Here is a 26,997-nt window from a genome sequence, read left to right as displayed (position 1 = left end):
TACCAATAGATGTATCTTAGGTGGTCACTGGCAGGCTTTAAGACCCCAAATGCTACTCACCAAAGTAGGATGTAGAACATTTTCTTTATGGTAATTGACCTAGATGTTCCCAAAGACCATTGTCCCCGGCCTTCAGCCCCAGTAACTTGGACCCTCAAGGTGTTTTGATGTATCTAGGAAGCTTCTGTGATTTTGTCTTGGTAAGTTGTGCTGACTTCCCCTATATTGTATGTTTTCTTTCCCTTTACCAAAGTTAACACTTGTCTACTATTTAGTGATTTTTCCCCTCCACCGGTGCCTTCTCTTATAACCATCAAGGTTTGTTTTTTTCTGTGTATAAACTTTTTCTTGGGTTTTTATAATAATGGTCTTGTATAATTGTCTTTTTGTGATTGACTTGTTTTACTCAGTATATTGCCCTCAATTCATCCATGTTTTGAGATGTTTCACGGATTCATCATTTTTCTTTATCGTTGCGTAGTATTCCATTGTATGTAGGTACCATAATTTGTTTATCCATTCATCTGTTGATGTGCACTTAGGTTGTTTCCATCTTTTTACTGTTGTGAATAATGCTGCAGTGAACATGGGTGTGCATATGTCTGTTCGTGCGATGGCTCTTATTTCTCCAGGATACACTTGTGGGAGTGAGATTGCTGGATTGTATGGTATACCCATTTCTAGCTTTTTAGGAAAGCTCCATATCATTTTCCATAGTGGTTGTACCATTTAATATTCCCACCAACAGTGCATAAGAGTTCAGTCTCCTTGAAACCTCTTCAATATTTGTTACGTTCTGTTGTTTTGATCAGTGCCTATAATGTTGCAGTGAGATGGTCTCTCATTGTAGTTTTGATTTGCATTCCTTTAATGGCTAATGTCATTATGTCTTGGAGAAAGTACAACCAGAATGTTCCTTAGAGGCAAGGATGGTGAGACTACGTCTCACATACTTCGGGCATATTACCAGGAGGGATCAGTTCCTGGAGAAGGACATTATGCTTGGTAAAGTAGAGGGTCAGTGAAAAAGAGGAAGACCTTCCACAAGATGGATTGACACAGTAGCTGCAACATTGGGCTCAAGCATAGCAACACTTGTGAGGGTGGCGCAGAACCAGGCAATGTTTCCTTCTATTGTGCATAGGGTTGCTATGAGTCGGAACGGACTCGACGGCACCTAACAACAATGACTAGTCACCCTGAGCATCTCCTTGTGTGTCATTTCTTCTGATGAAGTGTGTGTTCGTATCCTTCGCCCATTTTTAGATTAGATTTTTTGTGTTTTTGTCATTAAGTTGTTAAAGCATTCTGTAGATTTTAGAGATTAGACCCTTTCGGATATGTTGCTGCCAAAATATTTTTCCTAGTCTGTAGGTTCTCTTTTTACTCTTTTGGAGAAGTCTTTTCATGAGCATAAGTGTTTAATTTTTAGAAGTTCCCAGTTATCTAGTTTATCTTCTGGTATTTGTGCATTATTGGTTATGATTTGTATCCTATTTATGCTGTATATTGAGTCAGAATCGACCTGACAGCAGTGGGTTTGCATTGTCCCTGTTTTTTCTTCCGTGATCTTTATATAGGTCTTTGATCTATTTTGAGTTAGTTTTTGTGTATGGTATGAGGTATGGGTCCTGTTTCATTTTTTTTTATAGCTGGACATCCAGTTTTGCCTGTACCATTTGTTAAAAAGACTATTTTTTGCCATTTAGTGGACTTCAGTCCTTTGTCAAAGATGAACTGACCATAAGTGGATGGATTTACGTTTTAGTTCTTGATTCTGTTCCATTGGTTTATGTGTCTGTCGTCATACCAGTACCAGCCTATTTTGACTACCATGACTGTAGAGTAGGTTCTGAGATTAAGTAGTATGAGGCCTCCTACTCTGTTCTTTTTCTTCAATAATGCTTTGTTAATCTGGGTCCTCTTTTCCTTTCCATACATGGTTGGTGATTAGTTTTTCCATCTTGTTAAAGAATGCTGTTGGTATTTGGATCAGGATTGCATTATATCTGTAGATAGCTTTGGGTAGAATTGACATTTTCACAATGTTGATTTTTCTTATCCATGAGCATGTTAGGTTTTTCTATTTATGTAGGTCTCTTTTGGTTTGTTGTTGGAATTTGGATTGGGATTGCATTGTATCTATCGATTTCTTTGTGTGGTATTGACACATTCACTATGTTAAGGCTGCCAATCCATGTGCACAGAATATTCTTCCATTTTTGTAGGTTTCTCTTAGTGTCTCATAGTAGTGTTTCATAGTTTTCATTGTATAAGTCTTTTACATCCCTGCTTAGGTTTATTCCTAGGTGTTTTATCAGTTTGGGGGCTATTGTAAATGGTATTGTTTTCCTGATTTCCTTTTTGGAGTTCTCTTTGTTTAGTGTAGAGGAACCCCACTGATTTTTGTCTTGATTTTGTACCCTTCAGTTCTGCTGAGTCCTTCTGTTAGATTCAGTAGCTTTGTTGAGTCTCTGGGATTTTCTATCTATAGAATCATGTCACCTATGAATAGAGACAGTTTTACTTCTGTCTTTCTGATTTGGATACCCTTTACTTCCCTTTCTTGCTTTATCAGTCTGGCTAGGACTTCTAGTACAATTTTCCTACTCTTAATTACTTTTTATAGCTAGGCATTTTTGAAGGTCAGATTTTTTCTTTTCTTATTTTTATTTCACGTTGTTAGCATCGTGACTGATTTGTGGTAGATACTCAAATGTTAACACTTGAAAAGACAGCTAGATTTTTCTTTCTCTTGTTTCCATTGGCCAGTTACTAAATATGTACAGAGAAACAATACTTAAAATTGAACTGAGTGCTAACAGGACCCATGGTAGAAATAATACAGCATCTGTTTAGTATTTAAGTATTACTTGAAATATGTCCCCCTCCCCCCTTTTTAGGTGAAAACACTTGAATATCTGGAAGTTCATATAGTTCAAACAAAGAAGTCTATCTAAGAATAAACAGTGGTCACACAGTGGTTAAAGCACTCAGCTGCTAACTGAAAGGCTGGTGGTTTTAACCGACCAGCTGTACTGTGGGAGAAAGATGTGGCTTTCGTAAAGATTACATTCTTGGAAACCCTGTGGGGCAGTTCTGTCTGTCCTATAGGGTCGCTAAAAAACAACAAAAAATTTTTTTTTTTACTAGGAGTTGGAATTGACTTGATGGCAGTGGGTTTGGTTTTTAAGAATAAAGCAAGGAGGAAAGTCTTTTTTTTTTTTTTTTCCTTCTTTGTGGTGGGTAGGGATTGGTGGTGATAATGCCAGAGGGAATTTGAAAAATGTCATGATACCAAGTAAAATTTTCTAGTGTCCACTGTAGTGCTTCTTGTCCTTAAGTAGAGCAACAGTATCTGTAGATATCGGGAAGTAAATTACCTGAAGGAAGAACTAGGATAATAAGCAAAACTTTACTTATCCGTTGTGCTGCTTGAGGAGTATAGAGTATTGAAATGAGCCAAGAAAGAACAGCATTGAGATACTGCCAATCTACCCTAAATTGAACTTGGCCATTTTCATGTGGGAATTGCAGCTGCTGGAGTGTTTTTATGTGACCTCGTTAAATAAAATATCTTGGGATAAAAAAGTAAAGAAGTGTCTTCTCAGACATAAACCATATGCCTTTTACCTTTATGTGAATCATTTGTTGCCAAAAAAATTGTTGCTGGATAGGAATCCTGGAGCTTTTCTTTGTCATCCTTTTATTAATACTTTAATTACTAAGTTTTTTTTAAGTACTGTGTTTTATTATATAAGAATAATTTATATATATATATAATCCATTAAAAACATAGTGCTTTGTGTGTGTCTGTATTTCACAACATATCTGTATTCAGTCAATATCTTTTTGTCTAAAATATACACAGTCACAACTCCACATATGAACACTTCCTTAAAATAGAACGTTTGTATTTGCTATGATTATGAAGCACCTCTAGAGCTGGGTTCACACCTGACTTCCTGTATATTTAATATAAAATGATTCCGACTCATGGGGACCTCATGTGTGTCAGAGTAGAACTACTTTCCAGGGTTTTCAGTGGCTGTAATCTTTTGGAAGTAGATCACCAGGCCTTTCTCCTGAGATACCCTGGGGGGATATGAGCCGCCAGCCTTTTAGTTAGTTGCCAAGCACTTAACTGTTCGTGACAGAAACCTCGTATTTAATAGACTTGTACAGTCTACTGATAGGCTTCTACAGTCTATTAAGATTTTGTCATTAATCGACTAGTGCAGTGTTTTAGAAGTCAAGAACGTTTCATGTAAAAATGTATATATATATATATATTTTTAAGATTTTTATTGTGCTTCAAGTAAAAGTTTACAAATCAAGTCAGTCTCTCATACAAAAATTTATATACGCCTTGCTATATACTCCTTATTGCCTTCCCCCTAATGAGACAGCACACTCTTTCCCTTCACTCCATCTTTTTGTGTCCATTCCACCAGCTTCTGACCCCCTCTGCCCTCTCATCTCCCCTGCAGACAGGAGATGCCAACATGTGTCTACTTGATCTAAGAAGCTTATTCCTAATCAGCATCGTTTTCTATCCCACTGTCCAGTCCAATCCTGTCTGAAGAGTTTGGGAGTGGTTCCTGTCTTGGGCTAACAGAAGGTCTGGGGACATGACCACCAGGGTCCTTCTAGTTTCAGTCAGACCATTGAGTCTGGTCTTTTTATGAGAATTTGGGGTCTGCATCCCACTGCTCTCCTGCTCCCTCAGGGGTTCTCTGTTGTGTTCCCTGTCAGGGCAGTCATCGGTTGTAGGCAGGCACCATCTAGTTCTTCTGGTCTCAGGCTGATGTAGTCTCTGGTTTATGTGGCCCTTTCTGTCTCTTGGGCTCGTAATCACCTTGTGTCCTTGGTGTTCTTCATTCTCCTTTGCTGCAGGTATTGAGACCAATTGATGCACCTTAGATGGCCGCTTGCTAGCATTTGAAGATCCCAGATGCCACTCTCCAAAGTGGGATGCAGAATGTTTTCTTAGTAGATTTTATTATGCCAGTTGAGTTAGATGTCTCCTGAGACCATGGTCCCCAAACCCCCACCCTTGCTACACTGGCCTTCGAAGCATTCAGTTTATTCAGGATACTTCTTTGCTTTTGGTTTAGTCCAGTTGTGCTGATCTCTCCTGTATTGTGTGTTGTCTTTTCCTTCACCTAAAGTAGTTCTTATCTACTATCTAATTAATGAATACCCCTCTTCCACACTCCCTCCCTCCCCCTTCTCGAAACCACCAAAGAATATATTCTTCTCTGTTTAAACTATTTCTCTAGTTCTTATAATAGTGGACTTATATAATATTTATCCTTTTGCAACTGACTAATTTCACTCAGCATAATGCCTTCCAGATTCCTCTATTTTATGAAATCTTTCATAGATTCCTCACTGTTCTTTATCGATGCGTAGTATTCCATTGTGTGAATATACCATAATTTATCCATTCATCCGTTGATGAGCACCTTGGTTGCTTCCATCTTTTTGCTATTGTAAACACTGCTGCAGTGAACATGGGTGTGCGTATATCTGTTCATGTAAAGGCTCTTATTTCTCTAGGATATATTCCAAGGAGTGGGATTGCTGGATCGTATGATAGTTCTATTTCTAGCTTTTTAAGGAAGTGCCAAATTGATTTCCAAACTGGTTGTACCATTTTACATTTCCACCAGCAGTGTATAAGTGTTCCAGTCTGTCTACAATCTCTCCAACATTTATTATTTTGTGTTTTTTGTATTAATGCCAGCCTTGTTGGAGTGAGATGGAATCTCATTGTAGCTCTGATTTGCATTTCTCTAATGGCTAATGATCATGAGCATTTCCTCATGTATCTGTTAGCTACCTGAATATCTTCTTTAGTGAAGTTACTGTTTATATCCTTTGTCCGTTTTTTAATCGGGTTGTCTTTTTGTAATTGAGTTTTTGCAGTATCATGTAGATTTTAGAGGTCAGGTGCTGATCGGAAATGTCATAGCTAAAAACTTTCTCTCAGTCTGTAGGTAATCTTTTTACTCTTTTGGTGAAGTCTTTGGATGAGCATAGGTGTTTGATTTTTAGGAGCTCCCAGTTATCTAGTTTCTCTTCTGCATTGTTAGTAATGTTTTCTATACTGTTTGTGTCATGTATTAGGGCTTGTAATGTTCCTAATTTTTTTTCCATAATCTTTATCATTTAAAATTTTATCTTTAGATCTTTGATCCATTTTGAGTTAGTTTTTGTGCATGGTATGAGGTATGGGCCTTGTTTCATTTTTTTACAGATGGATATCCAGTTATGCCAGCAGTGTTTGTTAAAAAGACTGTCTTTTCCCTGTTTAACTGACTTTGGGCCTTTGTCAAATATCAGCTACTCATATGTGGATAGATTTATGTCTGAATTCTCAATTCTGTTCCATTGGTCTATGTATCTGTTGTTGTACCAGCACCAGGCTGTTTTGACTACTGTGGTAGTATAATAGGTTTTAAAATCAGGTAGAGTGAGGCCTCGTACTTTGTTCTTTTTCAGTTATGCTTATCTGAGGCCTCTTTCCCTTCCATATAAAGTTGGTGATTTGTTTCTCCATCTCATTAAAAAAATGTCATTGGAATTTGCATCAGAATTGTATTGTATCTATAGATCGTTTTTTGTAGCGTAGACATTTTTACAATGTTGAGTCTTCCTATCCATGTGCAAATATGTTTTTCCACTTTTGTAGGTCTCTTGGTTTCTTGAAGAAGTGTTTTGTAGTTTTCTTTGTATAAGTCTTTTATATCTCTGGTAGGATTTATTCCTAAGTACTTCATCATCTTGGTGGCTACTGTAAATGATATTGATTTGGTGATTACCTTTTCAGTGATCTTTTTGTTGGTGTAGAGGAATCCAACTGATTTTTGTATGTTTATATTGTATCCTGGTACTCTGCTGAACTCATATTAGTTTCAGTAGTTTTTTTGAGGATTCCTTAGGGTTTTCTGTCTATAAGATCATGTCATCTGCAAATACAGATACTTTTACTTTTTCGTTTCCAGTCCGGATGCCCTTTATTTCTTTATCTAGCCTAATTGCTTTGGCTAGGACCTCCAGCACAATGTTGAATAAGAGCGGTAATAAAGGGCATCCTTCTGTGGTTCCCACACTCAAGGGGAATGCTTTCAGACTCCCTCGATTTAGGATGATGTTGACTATTGGTTTTGTATAAATGCCCTTTATTATGTTGAGGAATTTTCCTTCTATTCCTATTTTGCAGAGAGTTTTTATCAGGAACGAGTGTTGAACTTTGTTAAATGCCTTTTCTGCATCAATTGATAAAATCATGTGATTCTTGTCTTTTATTTATATGATGGATTTCATTAATTGTTTTTCTAGTGTTGAACCATCCGTGTATACCTGGTATGAATCCCACCTGGTCATGGTGAATTTTTTTTTTTTTGCATGTTGTTGAATTCTGTTGGCTAGAATTTTGTTCAGGATTTTTACATCAACGTTCATAAGGGATATAGGTCTTAATTTTCTTTTTTTGTGGTCTCTTTACCTGGTTTTGGTGTCAGGGATATGCTGGCTTCATAGAATGAGTTTGGGAGTATTCCATCCTTTTCTATGCTCTGAAATACCTTTAGTAGTAGTGGTGTTAATTCTTCTCTGAAAGTTTGGTAGAACTCTGCAGTGAAGCTGTCTGGGCCGTGTTTTTTTTTGTTGTTGTTGGGAGTTTTTTGATTACCTTTCCAATCTCTTTTGTTTTATGGGTCTGTTTAGTTGATCTGCCTCTGTTTGTGTTAGTTTAGGTAGGTAGTGTGTTTCTAGGAATTCATCCATTTCTTTTAGGTTTTCAAATTTCATAGAGTACAATTTTTCATATTTATCTGGTATGATTCTGTTAATTTCAGTTGGGTCTGTTGTAGTATTGCCCATCTCATTTCTTATTTGGGTTATTTGCTTCCTCTCCTGTTTTTCTTTTGTCAGTTTGGCCAGTGGCTAATCAAGTTTGTTAATTTTTTCAAAGAACCAGCTTTTGGTCTTGTTAACTCTTTCAATTATTTTTCTGTTTTGTATTTCATCTAGTTTTGCTCTAATTTTTATTATTTCCTTTCTTCTAGTGCCTGAAGGTTTCTTTTGTTGCTCTCTTTCTATTTGTTCAAGTTGTAGGGATAATTCTTTGATTTTGGCCCTTTCTTCTTTTTGTGTATGTGCATTTATTGATAGAAATTGACCTCTGAGCACTGCTTTCATTTTGTCCCAAAGGTTCTGATAGGAAGTGTTTTCATTTTCATTAGATTCTATGAATTTCTTTATTCCATCCTTAATATCTTCTATAACCCAGTCTTTTTTGAGCAGGGTATTATTCAGTTTCCAAGTGTTTGATTTCTTCTCCCAGCTTTTTCTGGTATTGATTTCTACATTTATGGCCTTATGGTCAGAGAAGATGCTCCGTAATATTTCGATATTGTGGATTCTGCTGAGGCTTGTTTTGTGACCTAATATGTGGTCTATCCTAGAGAGAGTTCCATGTGCACTAGAAAAGAAAGTTAAGAGTACAATTTTTCATGGTAATCTGGTATGATTCCTTTAATTTCAGTTGGGTCTGTTGTAATATCGTCCATCTCATTTCTTACTCTGCTTATTTGTTTCCTTTCTCGTTTTTCTTTTGTCAGTTTGGCCAATGGTTTATCAATTTTGTTAATTTTTTTCAAAGAATCATCTTTTTGTCTTGTTAATTCTTTGAGTTTTTCTGTTTTCTGTTTCACTTAATTATGCTTTAATTTAAACATGTATATTTTTTATTCCTCTTGAAAAACTGGAAGATGTAGCACTACTTGTCTGAATTTCTGCATGGTAGCAGTAGGCTATAGCTGAGTAGTTGAGTGTCTTCTACCCTCCTGGAAGCATGGGTGGCATTCTCTGTAGTTTTCTATTCTTTCCAGTTCTGCGTAGTCCGTACTCCCTATTGTTTATACCTGGCCAATTTTATTTCTGTGTGTTTCCTGCCTGCTGTTATTCTACCCCTTTCAGTGAAGCCCTGAAAGAAATACTATGTTGAGGAACCCTTCAGTGTTTTCTATATTTTGGGTATTATTATTTGAAAATTTTAGTTTACGTATGATGACTTTTAATTGGTTAGAATATTTTATCAAATCAGATAATTTAGTGTTAAATAAACTTTATATTGTATTCCTAATGACTAATCTTAATTTACATGATCTTTATGGTTTACCTTTAAATTTTCAAGTGATCCTCAAATTACATTGGTGAGCAACCATCAAATGTCATTAATTTTGTAGATTGTGTTTGGGTTGAAATCTAGCTAGATGAAGTTTTCACTGCGTTGAAATTTTACATGTTTTCTATCTTGCAGTATTTTCCTTTTATAGTCTTTCTATTCTGCAGGATATCGGTGTAACTGATACCTAAGATTTTACTCTAGGTCTTCAGTATTTTGTTTGTTTTTAATCTTGGAGGGGTGGTGGTGGGAGGAGATTATAACATACATATACAAAATACACGTACATAAGCCAAAAAAACCAGTGTGCTGCCATTGAGTTGATTCCGATTCATAGCAACCCTATAGGACAGAGTATAATTGCCCCATAGGGTTTCCAAGGAGCACCTGGTGGATTCGAACAGCTGACCTTTTGCTTAGCAGCCAAGCTGCAGCTGAGCTCTTAACCCCTGTGCCACCAGGGTCCCATGAATGTACATAAAGCCCAAAAGGTAGAGTTTAACATGTAAAGTGAAAACTGTGTATCACTTCCCAGATCAAAAATAAAACATTTTGTGGCCTTTCCCTTTCTTCCCAGGTGTAATACTAACTTTCTTTTATGATTGCCTTGCTTTTAGTTACAGTGTTAAAATCATCCATTATGCATCTCTAAACTAATATAAAACCCTTTGCCATCAGGTTGCTTCTCACACATGGCAATCCCATGTGTTGACAGAGTAGAATTGAGCTCCATAGGATTTTCTTGGTGTAATCATTATGGAAACAGATTGCTAGGCCTTTATTCTGTGGTGCCTGTGGGCGGGTTCAAAGTGCCAGCCTTGAGTAGTCAAGCACAAACTGTTTGCACCACTCAGGGACCTAAAGTCATATAAACCAAAACTAAACGAATCCTGTTGCCACCAATTCGATTCTGACTCATAGATACCCTATAGGACATAGGAAGCCCCATAGAGCTTCCAAGGAGTACCTGATAGATTCAAATTGCTGACCTTTTGGTTAGGAGCCATAGGTCTTAACCACTACACCACCAGGGTTTCCTAAGCTAATATTTTTTGTGCTTTGGAATTTGTTATAAATGGAATCATACTGTACGTATTCTTTTGTGTCATCTTTCACTCGTATAATTTATTAGATTCATCCATGTTATGGGGTATTGCTCTGGTTTTTCATTCCATTTCTGTGTAGGAAAAGATTTCGTTGTTCATTCTCCTGTTGATTAATAGTTGGAATATTTCCAATCTGGAGTTATTAAGAACAATGCAACTATGAACATTCTTGTATATGTATACTGGTACACATTTTCATTATTTTGTCACGCCTTTATAACTAACTAGGAGTGGAATAGCTGGGTCATAGGGTATGCATATTTTCAAGTTTGCTAGATATTGCCAAATTGTTTTCCAAAATGCTTCTACCGATTTATATTTCCACCAACAAGTAAATGGGAATTCTGAAAGCTTTACATTATTGCCAGTGCAAAAATATAGTATCTTTTTTTTTTTTTTTTTAATGAAATACAGTGACTAGCTGAATTGAAAAGCTTTCTGGGCATGTTATCTTTTAAGTTTATACACAGTACAGAACAAGGACAATAATAAACTGATACCTATATTTTGCACCAGATGTTCAGTATTTTGTTTGTTTTTGCCTTTAATCTTTTTTGGAGGTGGTAGCAGGAGATTATACATACATACAACACACACATGCACATACATATTGTACTCCAAGAAATGGTTGATTGCTTTTGTTTAGGATTAATATTATATAGAAAATAGAATCCTTTTATCTTTAGAGGTGAATAAGTAGTTGTCATAATTAGTTATACCACACTTCTGCTTCCTGCCTCCATAATTGAGATGCTAGTGATATCGGGAAAGTACATGTTATTTTTTTTATGAAAACTTCTTGCCACTGCCTTTCAAAGAAATGGATTCTACCAGTATGATCTCAAACATGAAATATCTTAGCCAGAGAGTGGAAGATTCAATAATTATTAGTTTCAGAATATTTTGAAAGAAGGTATTCAAAGTTTAATGTAGTTAAACATCATTAGCCCTTGTGCCATGTCCCTAGGGCAGGGATGTATTAACTATTTTCTGTGTAATTTCTTACTGATGTTTATGTATGTACACTACTAAAGGAGTCTTGCAGTTTGACATAACTGTTTAGGAACAGCAAAGGGTGTACACCTCAGGGAAATTTGTCCATAAAGGTTGCCCTTCACTGGTGCTTGCTTTAAGGAAGTTGGCTGTGTAGCAATATCATTGTACTTTTGACTTTGACAAAATGCTTTTTCTCTTTACTTTTTCTCCTGAACATTTGTACTTTATGGGGTATACAGCCCCTTTGAAAAAGTGTACTCAATGAAATTTCAGAAAAATAAACCAGATGAATGCCAATTTTTGTCTCTATTCATTTACATAGCTCTTTCAGTCTTTGTTAGTATATAGAAGTACTTCTTTACAGGTCTAAAGAATGTTTTTTTTTTTTATTCCTGATTATTTCACATATACATTTCTACTGCTAACATTCCACATATTTTATTTTTAATGTCTTTCGTCCAATTGTATTGCTTTATTTCCTTTGTGTGCTATTTCTCTCATTTTTGCGTGATGTGTATTGCTGCTGGATATATCTTTGTTGAAGTTCCTAATTTTTTCAGTGAAATTATTTCTTCAGAATATGTACCCTAGAATGGAATCACTTTTTGGGTATGTTTTGAGACAATTGTGACAGGTTGCTCTCTAGGCCTGGAGACATAGTAAACCAATTCACAGTGTCCTGTCGTAAGTCCTGTTCCCCCAGGTCCCTGGGAATAGTAGGGTGAAGTTTTTTTTTTTTTAATTTTACTTTTGTTAATTTAATTGATGTTGTTGTTATTGTTCAGTGCCGATGAGTTGATTCCAACTCATAGCCACTCCATGTGACAGAGTAAAACTGCCCCATAGGGTTTTCTTGGCTGTAATCTTTATAGAAGCAGATCACCAGGTTGTTCTCTCCCACAGAGCCGCTGTGTGGGTTCGAACTGCCAACCTTTCAGTTAACAGCCGAGCGTTTAACTGTAGTATCACCAGAGCTCCTTTGACATACATGTAGTAATATATTTTAACATTTACGTTTTCACTTCTTCAATATTATGAGTTATTATCCTGACTGATTAGCGGTCATTATTTTAGGATGAATTTGGCTATTGACCTAACATGCATTTTCCATAGCTAACTTCTGTATTCTTTTTCTGTTCACTTCATTTTATTTCATAGTGCAGTTCCCCCCCATGTTAAAAATGTGTGACCACATTGATATTTTACTTCAGTGGCATATAAAAATAATTTATTCTAAAATATGTAAAATAAGAATATAAATTTATGTCTTGTTGGTGAGAAAGTTGCTTATGTGAACTCTTCATTTCTGGTTATTGGTTTTCTAAATTAGATGTTTAAATAGAAATCTAATTGTTTTCCTTTGAAAAACTGCCCTGATAATATCTATAAATGCTACCAGCATTTCATGGCAAATCTTATGGTAAAAACTATGCTTGTAATTTTGAGTAAATATTATATTTCTAAAAATACAGTGTTCATATAAACATTGTAAAAATATGTTTGCTCAAAATTAGAAGCATAGTTTTTCAAGAAGTTATAATCAAAATTATCTTAAAAAGTACAGAATGAACTAGACCCATTTGATTTATTTGAAGCCTTAAACTTTGGTCACATTATAGTATCAACCATGTCTCTTGTATTTATTAATTTTTTATTGTGCTTTAGATGAAGGTGTATAGAGCAAATTACTTTCTCACTGGACAGTTAATACACATATTGTTTTGTAACATTAGTTACTAACCCCACAACTTGTCAACACTCTCCCCTTCTCAACCTTGTCTTGTTCACCTTTCCTATCCCCTCCTGCCCCCTCCTGCCTTCTTATCTTCGGCCCTGGGTTAGTGTGCCCATTAGGCCTCGTTTTGTTTTATGGGCCTGTCTAATCTTTGGTTGAAGGGTAAACCTCAGGAGTGACTTCAGTTTTGAGTTAAAAGGATATCTGGGGCCACACTCTTGGAGTTTCTCCAGTCTCTGTCAGAACAGTAAGTCTGGTCTTTTTTTGTGAGTTAGAATTTTGTTCTACATTTTTCTGCAGTTCTGTCCTGGATCCTCTATTGTGATCCCTGTCAAAGCCATCAGTGGCAGTAGTTGGGCACTATCTAGTTGTACTGGACTCAGTCTGGTGGTTGCTGTGGTAGTTGTGATCCATTAGTCCTTTGGACTAATATTTCCGTTGTGCCTTTGATTTTCTTCATTTTCCCTTGCTCCAGACAAGGTGGGATCAGTGGAGTATCTTAGATGGCTGCCCACAAGCTTTTAAGACCCTAGATGCTACTCACCAAAGGAGGACGTAGAACATTTTCTTTGAAAAGTATGTTATGCCAGTTGAGCTAGATGTCCCCCAAGACTACAACCATGTCTCTTTTAACTTGTAAGCATTTGACTGTAGTTAGCTCTCTAATGAGTCCATTTTATTTCAGAACTGGGGTAGATATTTATGTCTATTTAGGTATAGGGTTCCCAGGAGTAGATTCCAGGGTTAGGTCACCAGCTTCTGATTAATTCAGTGAATTCCTAGAAAAGCTGATGTTATTTGAAGACCATTTTCTTTTCTCTCTGCTCAGGAATGTCTAACTTCGTGATAGAATTTAGGGAATCTAGGAGCTTTTTTTTTAGATGGAGAAAATATCTAATTGAGTTTTATCACGTAGGCAGTAAACCCCAGGGTGTTATTAGTAGCGCTTATGATTTTGTCCGAAGATCAGAAGAGTTGTGAGAAGACATCATACATGAAGAAGGTAAAAAGGGTCATTAGAAAGACAGGAAAGAAGGAAAAGACCAAAATGGGTGTCAGAAGAGACTGAAACTTCCTCTTAAGTGCAGAGTAGCTAAAGCAAACAGTAGAAATGATGAAGTAAAAGAGCTGAACAGAAGTTTTTTTAAGGGTGGTACAAGACAGGGTAAAGTATTATAATTTATGAAGATCTGGAGTTAAAAAACCAAAAGGGAAGAACACAATCATCATTTCTCAAACTGAAAGAACTAAAGAGAAAATTCAAGCCTTGAGTTACAATACTGAAGGATTCTATGGACAAAACATTGAATCATGCCGAAAGCATCAAAATAAGATGGTAGAGCCGTTAAACTAAACATTTTAGCCCAATTAATAATGAATGTTTGCCTTGAGCATAGTGCTTTTATAAAGAATTACCTGTATGAGTGTAAACTGACAACAGTTAATTTAAAGCACAGATGAGAACTTTACGGGGCAGAGAGCCTTAACTAATGGTGATGAAATAATATGAAGAGATAGGATGGTGACACAATGTGAAGTATGTAACCAGTGGTATTGAACTGTTCATGTAGAAATTGTGAATGGATGTATGTTTGGCTGTGTGTATTGCCACCTGAAATAAATATTATTAAAAGAAAAAGAAGTCCATCAATAAGGGGGGAAAAAAAGAAGATGAATACACAGAGTTACTGTACCAAAAAGAGTTGGTTCAGCCACTTCATGAGGTAGCATATGATCAAGAACCTATTGTATTGAAGGAAGAAGTCCAATGTGCACTGAAGGCATTGGCAAAAAACAAGCTTCCAGAAATTGACGGAATACCATTTGAGATGTTTCAACAAACGGATGCGATGCTTGGAAGCATTTGGTTGTCTATGCCAAGAAATTTGGAAGGCAGTTACCTGGCCACCTGACTGGAAGAGATCCATATTTGTGCCGATTCCAAAGAAAGGTGCTCCAAAAGAATTCAGGAATTATTGAATAATATCATATGCAAATCAAATTTTGTTGTAGATAATTAAAAAATGACTGCAGCCATACATTGACAGGGAGCTGTCAGAGTTCCAGCCAAACTCAGAAGAAGACTTGGAAGAAGAGATATTATTGGTGATGTCAGATGGATCTTGGTTGAAAACAGAGAATACCAGAAAAGTGTTTGTGTGTTTTATTGACTATGTGGTTCATTTCAGGTCAAACCCCTGCTGAGAATTTGCATTTCTAAGAAGTTTCCAGATGTTGCTAATGCTGTTGGTTAGGGACCAATTCTGAGAACCAGTAGTAGAGCCGCGGATCTCAAAAATTATTATGCATAAGAATCACCTGGGGATCTTGTTAAAATGAAGATTCTGATTCATTATATCTTGGGTGGAAATGCAAATTCTCAGCCAGGTGTTTGTACTGCAAGGAACCAGTTCAAAGCCTTGATCATAAGAAATTATGGATAGCATTACAAAGAATGGGAATTCCGGGACACTTAACTGCTCATGCAGAACCTGTATGTGGATCAAGAGGCAGTCGTTTAAACAGAAGAGGGGGTCACTGCGTGGTTCACAATTGAAAAAGGTGTATCCTTTCACTTCATTTGTTCAGTCGGTATGCTGAACAAGCATTCTGAGAAACTGGACTATATGAAGAAGACTGCAACATCAGGATTGGAGGTAGACTCATTATGATCTGCAATATGCAGATGACACAGCCTTGCTTGCCAGAAATGAAGATGACTTGAAGCACTTACTGATGGACAAAGACTACAGCCTTCAGTATGGATTGAACCTGAACCTGAAGAAAATAAAAATCCTCACAACTGGACCAATAAACAACATCATGACAAATGGTGAAAAATTTGAAGTTGTCATTGATTTCATTCTACCTGGGGCAAAAATCAATGTCCATGGAAGCACAGCAGTCAAGAAATCAGATGACTTATTGCATTGGTCAAATCTGCTGCAAAAGACCTCTTTAAAGTTTTAAAAAGTGAAGATGTCATTTTGATGACTAAGTTGCTCTGCCCCAGGCCATGATCTTTTCAGTTGCTTCATATGCATGAGAAATCACAGTTGGACAATGAAAAAGGAAGACCGAAGAGTAACTGATGCATTCAGATCATGATGTTAGCAAAGAATATTGAATAATACACCATGCATTGTCAGAAGAATGAACAATGAACAAATCAGTTTTAGAAGAAATATAACCAGAATGCTCCTTAGAAGCGAGGATGGTGAGACCTCGTCTTGATTACTTTGGGCATGTCATCAGGAAAGACCAAGTCCAAGAAAAGGACATCATGGTTGGTAAAGTAGATGGTCATTGTAAAGGAGGAAAACCCTCAATGAGATGGGTTGACAAAATAACCAAAGCGTCAGACTCAAATATAGCAGTGATCATGAAGATGGTGTATGGAGGACCAGGCAGTATTTTGTTCTGTTATCCATAAGATTGCTATGAGTTGGAGCCAACTTGAGGGCACCTAACAACCACAATGATTTTGTCACCAAAATTTTTCACAGGAATTTTCATATCATAATACATTTTTGTTGTTGTTGTTGTTATGTGCCATCGTGTTGGTTCTGACTCATAGTGACCCTATGGGACAGAGTAGAACTGCCCCATAGGGTTTCCAGGGAGCGGCTGGTGGATTTGAATGGCCAACCTTTTGTTTAGCAGCCAAGGTCTTAACCACCACACCATCAGAGCTCCATACGTTTGTTTTAGATATGTGGAAATTCCGTTTATACTTATCACTACTTTAGGATTACAGTGATTATTAGAACTGCCGTTCTAATTTTTAATAAAGAACACATATATTACTGTATCATGAATTTTTAGTCATAAAAATACATATGGCAAAATTTGCCTATTTCACATTTTTATATGTACAATTTAGTGACACCAATTACATTAATCATGTTGTACAACCATCACCAATAATCATCGCCAAATTGTCCATCAGCATAAATAAAACTCAATGCTTACCAAATAGTGACTCCCCCTTCTCCCTTCCTCCTGTCCCTGGTAACCACTAATGAACTTTGTATACATTTGCCTATTCTAGACATTTTCTGTAAGTGATATCATATAATATTTGTCTTTTATGATTGATGTACTTCATTCAGCATAATGTTTTCAAGTTTCATCCAAGTTTTAGCATGTTTCAGGACTTCATTTCTCTTTATGACTGTATAATGTTACATTGTATGTACCACATTTTGTTTATCCACGCATCTATTGATTGACATCTTGGTTTCCACAAATTTGTTTTACTATGTTGATGCCTGTATTCAATATAATTGGTTTTTATTGTGATCCTATGCATTTTATATGTTGAAAAACATTTTAGGAAGAGGTCTGTAGTTTCCACTAGATTGACAAAGGGTTCATTACTCCCCCCCCTCGCCCCCCAGCCATCCACCCAAATGAAGATTGGTGATCTAAGAAGAACAGGTCCTTTCATATTAAGGGAGTGCAAAATTTTCCCCATTCATGGACGTTTGTCAAACTGTCAGTGCCAGTCTGGGTTAGACTGAGAGGGAGGAGCTGGGTAGGGTTGATTGCTGGACTCTAGAAAACGGCCAGAATGAACTGGTTTCATATTGATCATGGGCTACTGGGCAGTTTATTGGCAGTAATTTTTTATGTACAAGTGTATGCTAATTATTTTTCTGTCGTACAAGTTCATGACCATTGTATCATAATTGTATCATATTAAACCAAAAAAAAAAAAAGAAAACAAACCCCTTGCCGTGGAGTCTATTCTGACTCATAGCGACCCTGTAGGACAGAGTAAAACTGCCCCACAGTGTTTCCAAGGAGCACCTGGTGGATTCGAATTGCCAACCTTTTGGTTAGCAGCCAAGCTTTTAAACCACTGTGCCACCAGGGCTCCATTGTATTATGTTAGAAAATATAAACGAATAAAAAAGATAGCCGTAATGCTTTCTGTTAAGATTGTGGCATATCTGCTTAAAGATCTTTTTAATGTGTGTGTATGTGTGTGAATATGCAGACATAGATACATAGAAATACATACACATGTGCATGTACATATGTCTTTGATGTACGTTTTAAAAACAGTGGAATTATACAAGTAACTTGCCTTTTTGTTGTTCAGGCTTACCGAGGTATCATTTACATATAGTAAAATTAACCCTTTTTAATGTACAATTCTATGAGCTTTGACAAACACAGGAAAAATTTGTTGCCATCAAGTTGATTTCGACTTACATGTTTTGACCCATATGTTGCACTTTAGAACTGTGCTCCACAGGAATTTCAAGGCTCTGACCTTTTAGAAGCAGATCACCAAGCCTTTCTTCCAGGGCACTTCTTGGCGGTTTGAACCACCAATGTTTTAGTTAGTAGTCAAGTGCTTAACCAGTTTTGCCATCCAGGGCCTCCTAACAAACAAAGTGATGTAATCCCCAGTACAGCCAATATACAGAACAGTTATGTCACCCCCATTTTTGTAGTCATCCCCTTCCCTCTTGGAACCATCGATCTCTTTTCTCTTCCGTTTGTAATATGTTAAAGAAATGAAATCATACAATATGTAGTTTTAAGTCTGGCTTCCTTCAGTTAGCATTTTTTAAAGGTTTCTCATTTGTGATCATGTTTCAAGAATCATTTATCAACTGATAAAAATATTCATGTGTATTTTTCCCTAAGAATTTCATGGTTTAAGCCTTTAGTCACTGTGCTACTTATCTTAGTGTAAAATGTGAGGAAGACAATCCAATTAAAAAAAATTAGCCAGCTAGTTCAAATTTATTTATTAAGATTGAGTTGCTAATATAATGCTTTCACTAAATATTGGTTTCTTCACAGGTAACGCAAGTAGCAAGACAACCGGGACCGCCCACCCCTTCCCCTTATTCAGCACATGAAATAAACAAGGGACATCCAAATCTTGCGGCAACGCCCCCGGGACATGCATCGTCCCCTGGACTCTCTCAGGTAAGAAAACCTCTTTTCCAGAAATTTCCATGTAAAAGCAGCATTTCTGATTTTCTGTTTTTTTAAAAGCAGACTTTTAACATACAACATGTAACTTTACTTGAGTAATTTCTGTTTTGTCTTATATTTGCATCTTTTTATACATACCTTCCGTAATAATGACTACTAACAATTTTATACATTTCATTTTTAGAGTCATTAGAAATTAAATGTCGTTGATATTTAGTTTTCCTTTTTATTGTTTAAGAAGTTAGAATATGATTCTAAAGTCCATGTAAAAATATAAAAAGCACTGCTTTTCTTTTCAATGCTTAATCTGCTATATTCCTTCCCCTTCCAATTTTGGTGAGGTATTGGTAGTTACTTTCTACTTTTGTAAAAAATGTGAGTGTTTTCACCACTTGAATAATTCTAGTGGGTTTTTTTTTTTTATTGTTGGTTGGTTTTATTTTTGGTTTTGTAAGTTGACTATTGGGGTTCATTGTGTTAGGTACAGCAAACATTGTGACACTGTTTTAAAAAGTTGCTGTGTATCCGTGGCATTTTAAGGTGTTTCCTAAGATTTGTTTAGCTTGCACCAACCCACCATCACATGTTCGTTTGGTTCTCCTTGTGGTTAAAAACTGGCTAGAGTTATTGTTTAAGTCCTTATTAGAATGTGGAACGAGTCAAGCCAAGAACCTTAACCCAAGCTGTTTGATACTGTCAGTACACCCACTCCTCACTTACCGACATGGTTAGGTTCCAAACACCAGGCCTTTATATGAAAATCAGCATTGTGTGAAAATGGAGGATGACCACATGAGATCATAAAAATGGAGAATGACTGTATCATTACACAACCCCCCAATTATATCATTACATAGCTGCCAGATTACATCATTACTTAATTGCCAAACCATTGAGAATCATGGCCCAGCCAAGTTGACACATAACCTTAACCATTACAGCCAGCTTTACTCTCACCTCACACCTTGGCATTTGACTGCCAAACATACGTTGTTAATGCACAAAATAGTTGGATAGGAGATTTTTTGCTGTTGTCATAAATGCAAAATGTTGGATAATGAGATAGTGGATAAGTGAGGAATAGGTGTTACCTGGACATAAGGTCTACTCTTTTTTGATAAAAAAAAAAAAAAAAAAAAAACTGATAGTGAATATTAATTTCATAGCATAATTCTTAATTTTGGCTTCCATATTTTAGGCCTTGTAGAGGTTCAGTAAAAGGACAAAGAAGAAGTTACAAAAGATCATGCTTAAGCTGTTGATTATAGTTTACCAAAAAAGCCCCAAGCCAGTTGCTGTTAAGTCGGTTTCGACTCCTGTTGACCTCATGTGATTCAGAGTAGAACTGTGCTCCATACGGTTTTCATGGCTGTGATCTTTGGAAGCAGATTGGAAGACCTTTCTTTCTTCAAGACACCTCTGGAGTTTGAACCCCCAACCTTTTGGTTAGTAGCTGAGCATTTAACTACTTGCTCCACTCAGAGGCCCCTGATTATAGGTTAAACCACAAAATCCCATTGCTTTCAGTCGATTCCAACTTATGATGACCCCATGTGTTACAGAGTAGAACTGTTCCGTAGGGTTTTCTTGGTTGTAATCTTTATAGAAGCATATCACCAGGCCTTTCTCTGACAGCACAACTGGGTGGGTTCGAACCACCAACCTTTAGGTTAGAAGTTGAGTGCAGACTTTTTGGGCCACCTAGGGACCTGATTATAGGTTAGGGACTAATTAATGATAGTTTAGACTATAGAATATACAATTTGCCAAACCGTGATGGAAATTGCCCTATTTAGGGATATAAATTAATTTGTCATGGACTTAGTACTATGATTAAACTTGGTGTAAATCATTCCATTTAATTTTGAGTTTTAGAAATATGACAAAATAAATTAATAAAATATGACAAAGTAAACTCAATTGTTGAAATGAGATTATTATGTTATTTTTCATGACATTTAACAGAAGCCATTCAATTCATTAATAAAGTGTATTGGTCTGAGACTGATCAGGTGAGGAAAAGTGTACTGTAATTTGAATAGGGAAGGTCTAACATGAAGAATCATTAAGAATAGCAGGAGATTCAGTAATAAAGGATTGGTTAATAAGAAAGAGAACTCTTAAGGATTGGGAGAATAGCAGATAAAAGGAGTAGCCGCTTCTTCGAGGGCTGAGATAGAACATGCAAGGAAGAACCTTCCTCCCCAGGGCTGAGATCCAGGCCTTACTGGTGAGGACACAGCTGTGGCTCACCTAATGGTAGAGAAGTCGCTGTCATACTGTGCAAGTGGAACTTGCTGGAAATCCTTCCCCTGGTGGTGGCTAGAAATTCTCCCTGCAGAGTGCTGGAGAAAGCTGACTCCTTCAGCACCAAACTTTCATAGCAAAAAACTGCTGCAGTGCACAGTGGCTGGGGTCTCCTTAAAAGCGTTCTTATTTTTCTCAGACACGTCAAGTAATATTGGATCTGCTGGATCGTAAGTCCCAACCAGTAGATGCAGCTTGTGCTGTAGTCTAAACCTTCTGTAGAGCCTTCTGTTGTTCTCTTCCCTACTCAAAGTTGTAAACTCACAAATGATTGTGCAGGTGGGTTGAGCTAGCACACTCAAATGTATTATATGTTTCCTCCAAAATCCAAAAAAGGCCCACCAAGCCTTGTGCTTTTTTCATAATTCGTTAATGTGAGGATGGAGACTGCTTCCCCACCCAGAGCTGAGATCCAGAGCTTGTTGAAGAGGGCATGGCATGGCTCACTGAATGGTAGAGAAGTTGGTCTGGTGCCACACCAGCAGAGCATGTTGGAAATCCACTCTGGAACTTAAAAGAAATCCATCCTGTAGTGTGCTGAGGAAAAGCTGTTCATAGGGAATTGTTTTAGTAGAGGCACTCTGCTGCAGAACTGCCTGAGGAGATAATCAGGGGCAACTCCTGGGCACTGGTACTGCTGGACTGGCTTTGAAGAAGCTGTGCAAACTGGGGTTGCTGGAGACTGGAGAAGCAGCCTGCGCTGCAGGAAGCAAAACCCTTTCCTGCTACAGCATCTCTAGAGCACCCTCTACTGAAACAGGTTAACATTGTGAAATGGAAAATATTTATAGAGCCCAGATCCATTTTCACAGAGCAGATAAACAGGGTGGATTTGGATCTGAAAGGCAAGAAATTGATAACTGGTAGATAAAGAGCTTAGTTTTCCATTTCAACTTCTTACTGCTTTAAGCTGTGATCTGACCCAATCAGTAGGCCTTAAATCACTTGTCTTCCAAAAGATAGTAATGTTCACATGTGCATAGTTTGCATTTAAGATAGCCTGTCAGTGGTTTTAATTGTTGAGCCCATATTTTATTAACTGCCTTTAGAGACCACAGTACATGAATACCGGGGAGAAAGGTCACCAAATATTACTTGCTGTCCTTTGTGGTCTGTTTTGCTATCATTTTTGCCTAATTTGATGGATGAACCCAGTAAATCATACTTCTCTCGCTGTCTGTTGTCTGTTCCCCCCGCCCCCCGGCCCTTTTCAGACAGAGGAAGGCTTATTTGGAACCGTTTGCCTCTTAACAGTATCTTATTATCTGTTGGTATGGCGAGGAAATTTTTCTGCATCAGCATGCCTAGAAAATGTGGAGTTGGGAAACTCAGTATCCTTAAGTTTAACGTTTAACACAGTTCATTGATCATTATGGAAAGCAGGGCCTTTAGAATAGAGGACAAAGGATTACAGGCTTAAATTCAAACATACACAGGTTCTACAGTTGGGTCTGTCACTTTCTGGTTGCATGATGTTGGGTAAAAAATTATTTAATATCTATGAAACTTGGTTTCTTTATCTGTTATTAGGAGAGAATTAGAATTATACCACCTTTTCAACGAGCTGTTAGGAGGGTTATGTATAATTAATTCTGCCTCAGAAGAGAGCCCTAAATGTTCTCAATAAGTGGCATTTATACTATTCTTGCCTGTCAGATTTGATTCTCCTCAGGGCATGTGTTTGTAGCCTTGCCTGCTGACCATTCTGATTTGGCTGTCTCTCTGGCATTAGTGTGAAACTCAGAGGCTCTCCCCCAGAGTTCGAGGCATCTTTCAGGTCTTAGCTTATCCCTGATGTTAGTGTAAAGGTAGAGGCGTGGCAATAGTGTGATTTAGTCTTGTGCACAAAACTATTAGATTCAAATCTATAAAATTATTCTTTACCCACATGTGATTTGGATGTGATGGTCTCCCCTTCTTCTGTTAAGTCAGATCTTTTTGTCCAAAGTAACTATTTGCATCTATGTATTACCCAGTGTTTGTATTACGGTCAAAGTGAAGGTACTAAGCTGAAGAAAAGTGAACTTCATAGCTTTGAAACATAAATGAGGGGAAATATAGAAAATTACTCCCATCCTTCCGTTTCCGTTGTCAGTGGCAGCCTCTTCACCTGCTTTTTCCACTTCAAGTAGGATTTTACACACGCATGCCTGTGCACACATACTCACACATGCTATTTGTTCATTATGTGACTTCTAATTCTTTCTAGCTCCGTCTCCCCCAACCCAGGAGTTTTTGTTTAATCAAAGTGAAAGACTAATATTAGAGATTAATAGTTAAAATTACATTTTCAAACAATAAATTGGTGAAACAGTCTTTTTTTAGGTGTTCATTATTTTCAGTTTCCTTGAAATGGCAACACTTGAGCAGTCTCTTAGTTCAGAATGTCCTTATGCTGGCAATGGTAAAAAATATTCAGAATTTAAAAAAGTATCTTTTGGGACAGATTTAAAACTAAGTAGAGAAGTGTACTCTCCAGGAAGTCAGGAGACTGGAGTTAGAGTCAACTGTGCCAGTACTACTGCAGAGTCAACCCTTGTGTAAATTCCTATTAATGTCCAGTTCCTCCTTGTAAATGAGAGGTTTGTACCTGATGACATCTGAATTCCCCTTTAGCTCCCTGTGTCTTTTGGAAACTAGCCTCAAAGTAGCAAGTTGCTATTACAAAAAAATTTTGAACTCTGTATTCAGATTTAAAATTAGGCAAACTACATTCTATTTCTTAAATATCAGATATTTATTATTTGAATTACATTACTTGTCAAGTTAAGAAAAAATAAAAATGTTTCCTACCTTCTTATTGCCTAATTGGTAGCACACATTTGCCTTAACTCAGTCAATTTTCACCAAATTGAGCTAAATTGTAAACAGAGAACCCAAACTGGCACTGGATACCAGAGCCAAGTTCAAGACATAGGTCCTCTCTTCTTTTTCTCAGCATCACTGTCTAGACGCCTATGCTTTGGCAGGTATATTCAGAATAATCAGTGAGAAAGCATGTTCAAATTAATGCCAAAGAGTGGTGTGATACATGTTTTCTGCCTCCTAGTCTGGGAAATTTTATTCAGTTTCACTGTTTTTCTGAGACCAACTCAGCCATGTTATATACCCACTGCCGTCATGTTATATATGCCATATAACATGGCATATAGTTATATATAAAACATGGCATATATAACTATATATATATACACACAACTATATATATATAGTTATATATGCCACGATATATAGTGGACTGGAAACCCTGGTGGCGTAGCGGTTAAGTGCTACAGCTGCTATATAGTGGACTGAGATGGTGGTGATGTGTGATCCACTGGCTAGATTCCTTATTGTGTCTGGAAATACTAAACAAAGGACTTCTTCACTAAGGAATAATGATTGATCGTGATATTTATTTTAATACTACAATTTTTATCATGAGGAAAGGATGGGTTTCAGATCATTCATTGTTCCCCAAGCCTTTTTGTTTCAACTTCCAGACTTAGTTTACATTTCAGCTGTCTTGTTTTGCTAAGCGGAAATTCTCAGTGTTGCCCTGCAATTGTTGACTGACCAACTTTCAGCCTTTGTAAGCTGCTTTTTCTTAAATTATTAAGGTGAATGATGATTTCATCCATTGCATTTCAGGTTTTTCTATATTCATATTTTTCATTAATGAGGAAAATAAATTCTGAGTTTGGCAACTCTGACAAACAGCCTTGATAACCAGGATAAAGTAGAACAAGCTTTCAAAGTTTCTTCATATTTCATTGTTGAAATAGTTGAGTATTGAATTACCTTAAAAAAAAAAGATAACAGTTTATAGTTGTTTTGTTTTTTAACTTCACTTCTTCTTCTTCCCTGTGGAACCCATTGTAGCCATCTAAGGCAGACAGTCTTTGAGGTGAGTGGTGTTTGGAAGCCACATTAATGGCTCATGGGAATTTTATGGGGGCCTGGACACCTGCAGTACTGACTGCATTAAGTTGGCCCTGTTGATGTCAAGTCTTCAGTCCGTCCTCCCCACCCCCCCGCCAGGTGATAATGAATGTACTACTTGGGGTAAATTGCATGTACAAGGTGTAAATATTTACACCTTCCTGAAAATTTCTTCAACAAATGATACTGTTAAATACTTTGCAAATTAACATGTCTTTGCAGATGTCACTAATATAAAAGTAAGTTACAAAGGCCTATAAAATATCCAGATTATTTTTGTCTGATAAAAGCAAAAGAATTGTAGTAAACACTTTCCTATGATTGTTTAGATTTATTTTAATGTGGTCATATTTGATTAGGGCATTTCAACTCTTTGGTCATTTTTTGTTTTTATTAATGAAAACATTTGAAAGCATATTTATAAAGTAAAACTTAACCAAATGTTTTCCTATTACGTGAGTTTCATCTTTTATGCCATCTTGTAACTTACCTTGAAATGTACCTAAAGCAATTTTTACATGCTTGTTTGATTTTGCTTTTCTTTGCATTGCACCCAGCTAGAAAAAAATCCCATTGATTTGCTTTGAAAACTTCTGTGGTTGATTTGTACGTGTTGCTGCAAGAACAATAAAGTGCCATTATTATTTAGACTTTCCTTACTCTAAATGCCAAGTTTTAGGTTCTGTTTGGCATATCCACAAGAATAGAACCCACATTTGAAATATGTTAGTATAATTAAAGAGTTAAACTTTTAAAATTAATTCTGCATTAATACAATACTGTTTCAGAAAGTTATAGGCGTTCATAAGAACCAAACTGATGATAATTTCACAAACATTTCTTTCAATGTCTTTGATGCAGGCTCGGTTTTTTGTTATTGTTTTTCTTTTTCATCTAAATTCTGTTGGAGGCAGAAGGTTTAGAATTTTGTCTCTTTTACATTTAAAGATCTTTCCCTCTGGACACATTCTGGGAGACTCTTCATTTCTCTGGCTACCACTCACTGGTTTTAATAGGTCTTGGGAAACCTCTCTCAGCATTTCTCTTGAAAGTTTACCTCTGGAATTTCACATTTCACTTACTTCCATAGATTTGGAAGGGAAACTCACTTCATTGCCACCAAATCTATTTTCAACCTAGCTGTGACAGTCAGGTTTTTATGATAAAGGGTTCTGAAAATTGCCACTTCAGTTCAGCTGCAGAAATTAGCATGTGCCAGTAAATTTAGGAATGGGAATTAAAATATGTGGATCCTGAAGGAAACCAGGAAATAATTCATTTCAAAGTTCTTGTGATTTTTCCTGTAGTAATTTACATTCTATCTTTATGATTCAGAGAGATGTGGGGGAAGTGGGCCAGAGAGGTAAGTACCATAGACATGTATGTAGAGTGTTGTCCTGAGTTTAATTAGACAAATGGGTATATATGTCTATGCAGATTAATTGGGATGGGGCAGTTTGCAGGGACGTGGAGGGAGAGGACAAGCTTAATACAGAACTATTTGTTTATAAGAAAGCAAATAAGAAAATGGACATTTTTCCCTAACTACATAGTGGTTTGCAAATGCTAGCTATCTTTGTAGAATTAGGAATCATGAATTTCAGTGACTTAACGCTCAGTGAAAAAGCAGAAAACAAACACATCAACTTGTAGATGCATGGTAATTTTTTTATTGTTACTTAGATGAAAGTTTACAGAACAAATTAGTTTCTCATTAAGCAGTTAATATACAAATTGTTTTGTGACATCGGTTGTCAATCCCACGATGTGTCAACACT

The 26,997-nt window shown here is 36.7% G+C and overlaps 1 protein-coding gene across 17 annotated transcripts in view; it reads left to right on the top strand.

The window, feature by feature from the left end:
• Window positions 1-26,997, top strand: part of EIF4G3 (eukaryotic translation initiation factor 4 gamma 3) — a 389,785-nt gene that overhangs the window by 136,568 nt on the left and 226,220 nt on the right. For all 17 annotated transcript variants that reach the window (XM_064281426.1, XM_064281421.1, XM_023551957.2 and 14 more), the window contains one exon: window positions 18,854-18,982. Coding sequence is in view for 4 of the 17 variants with exons in the window: in XM_023551957.2 (XP_023407725.1) it covers window positions 18,854-18,982 (129 nt within the window). In the remaining 13 variants the exon portion in view is untranslated. The remainder of the gene's footprint in view (window positions 1-18,853; window positions 18,983-26,997) is intronic.

This window comes from Loxodonta africana, chromosome 3 (genome assembly GCF_030014295.1).
Source record: "Loxodonta africana isolate mLoxAfr1 chromosome 3, mLoxAfr1.hap2, whole genome shotgun sequence".
Classification (NCBI taxonomy): Eukaryota; Metazoa; Chordata; class Mammalia; order Proboscidea; family Elephantidae; genus Loxodonta; species Loxodonta africana.
This window is presented reverse-complemented; position numbering and strand designations above follow the sequence as displayed.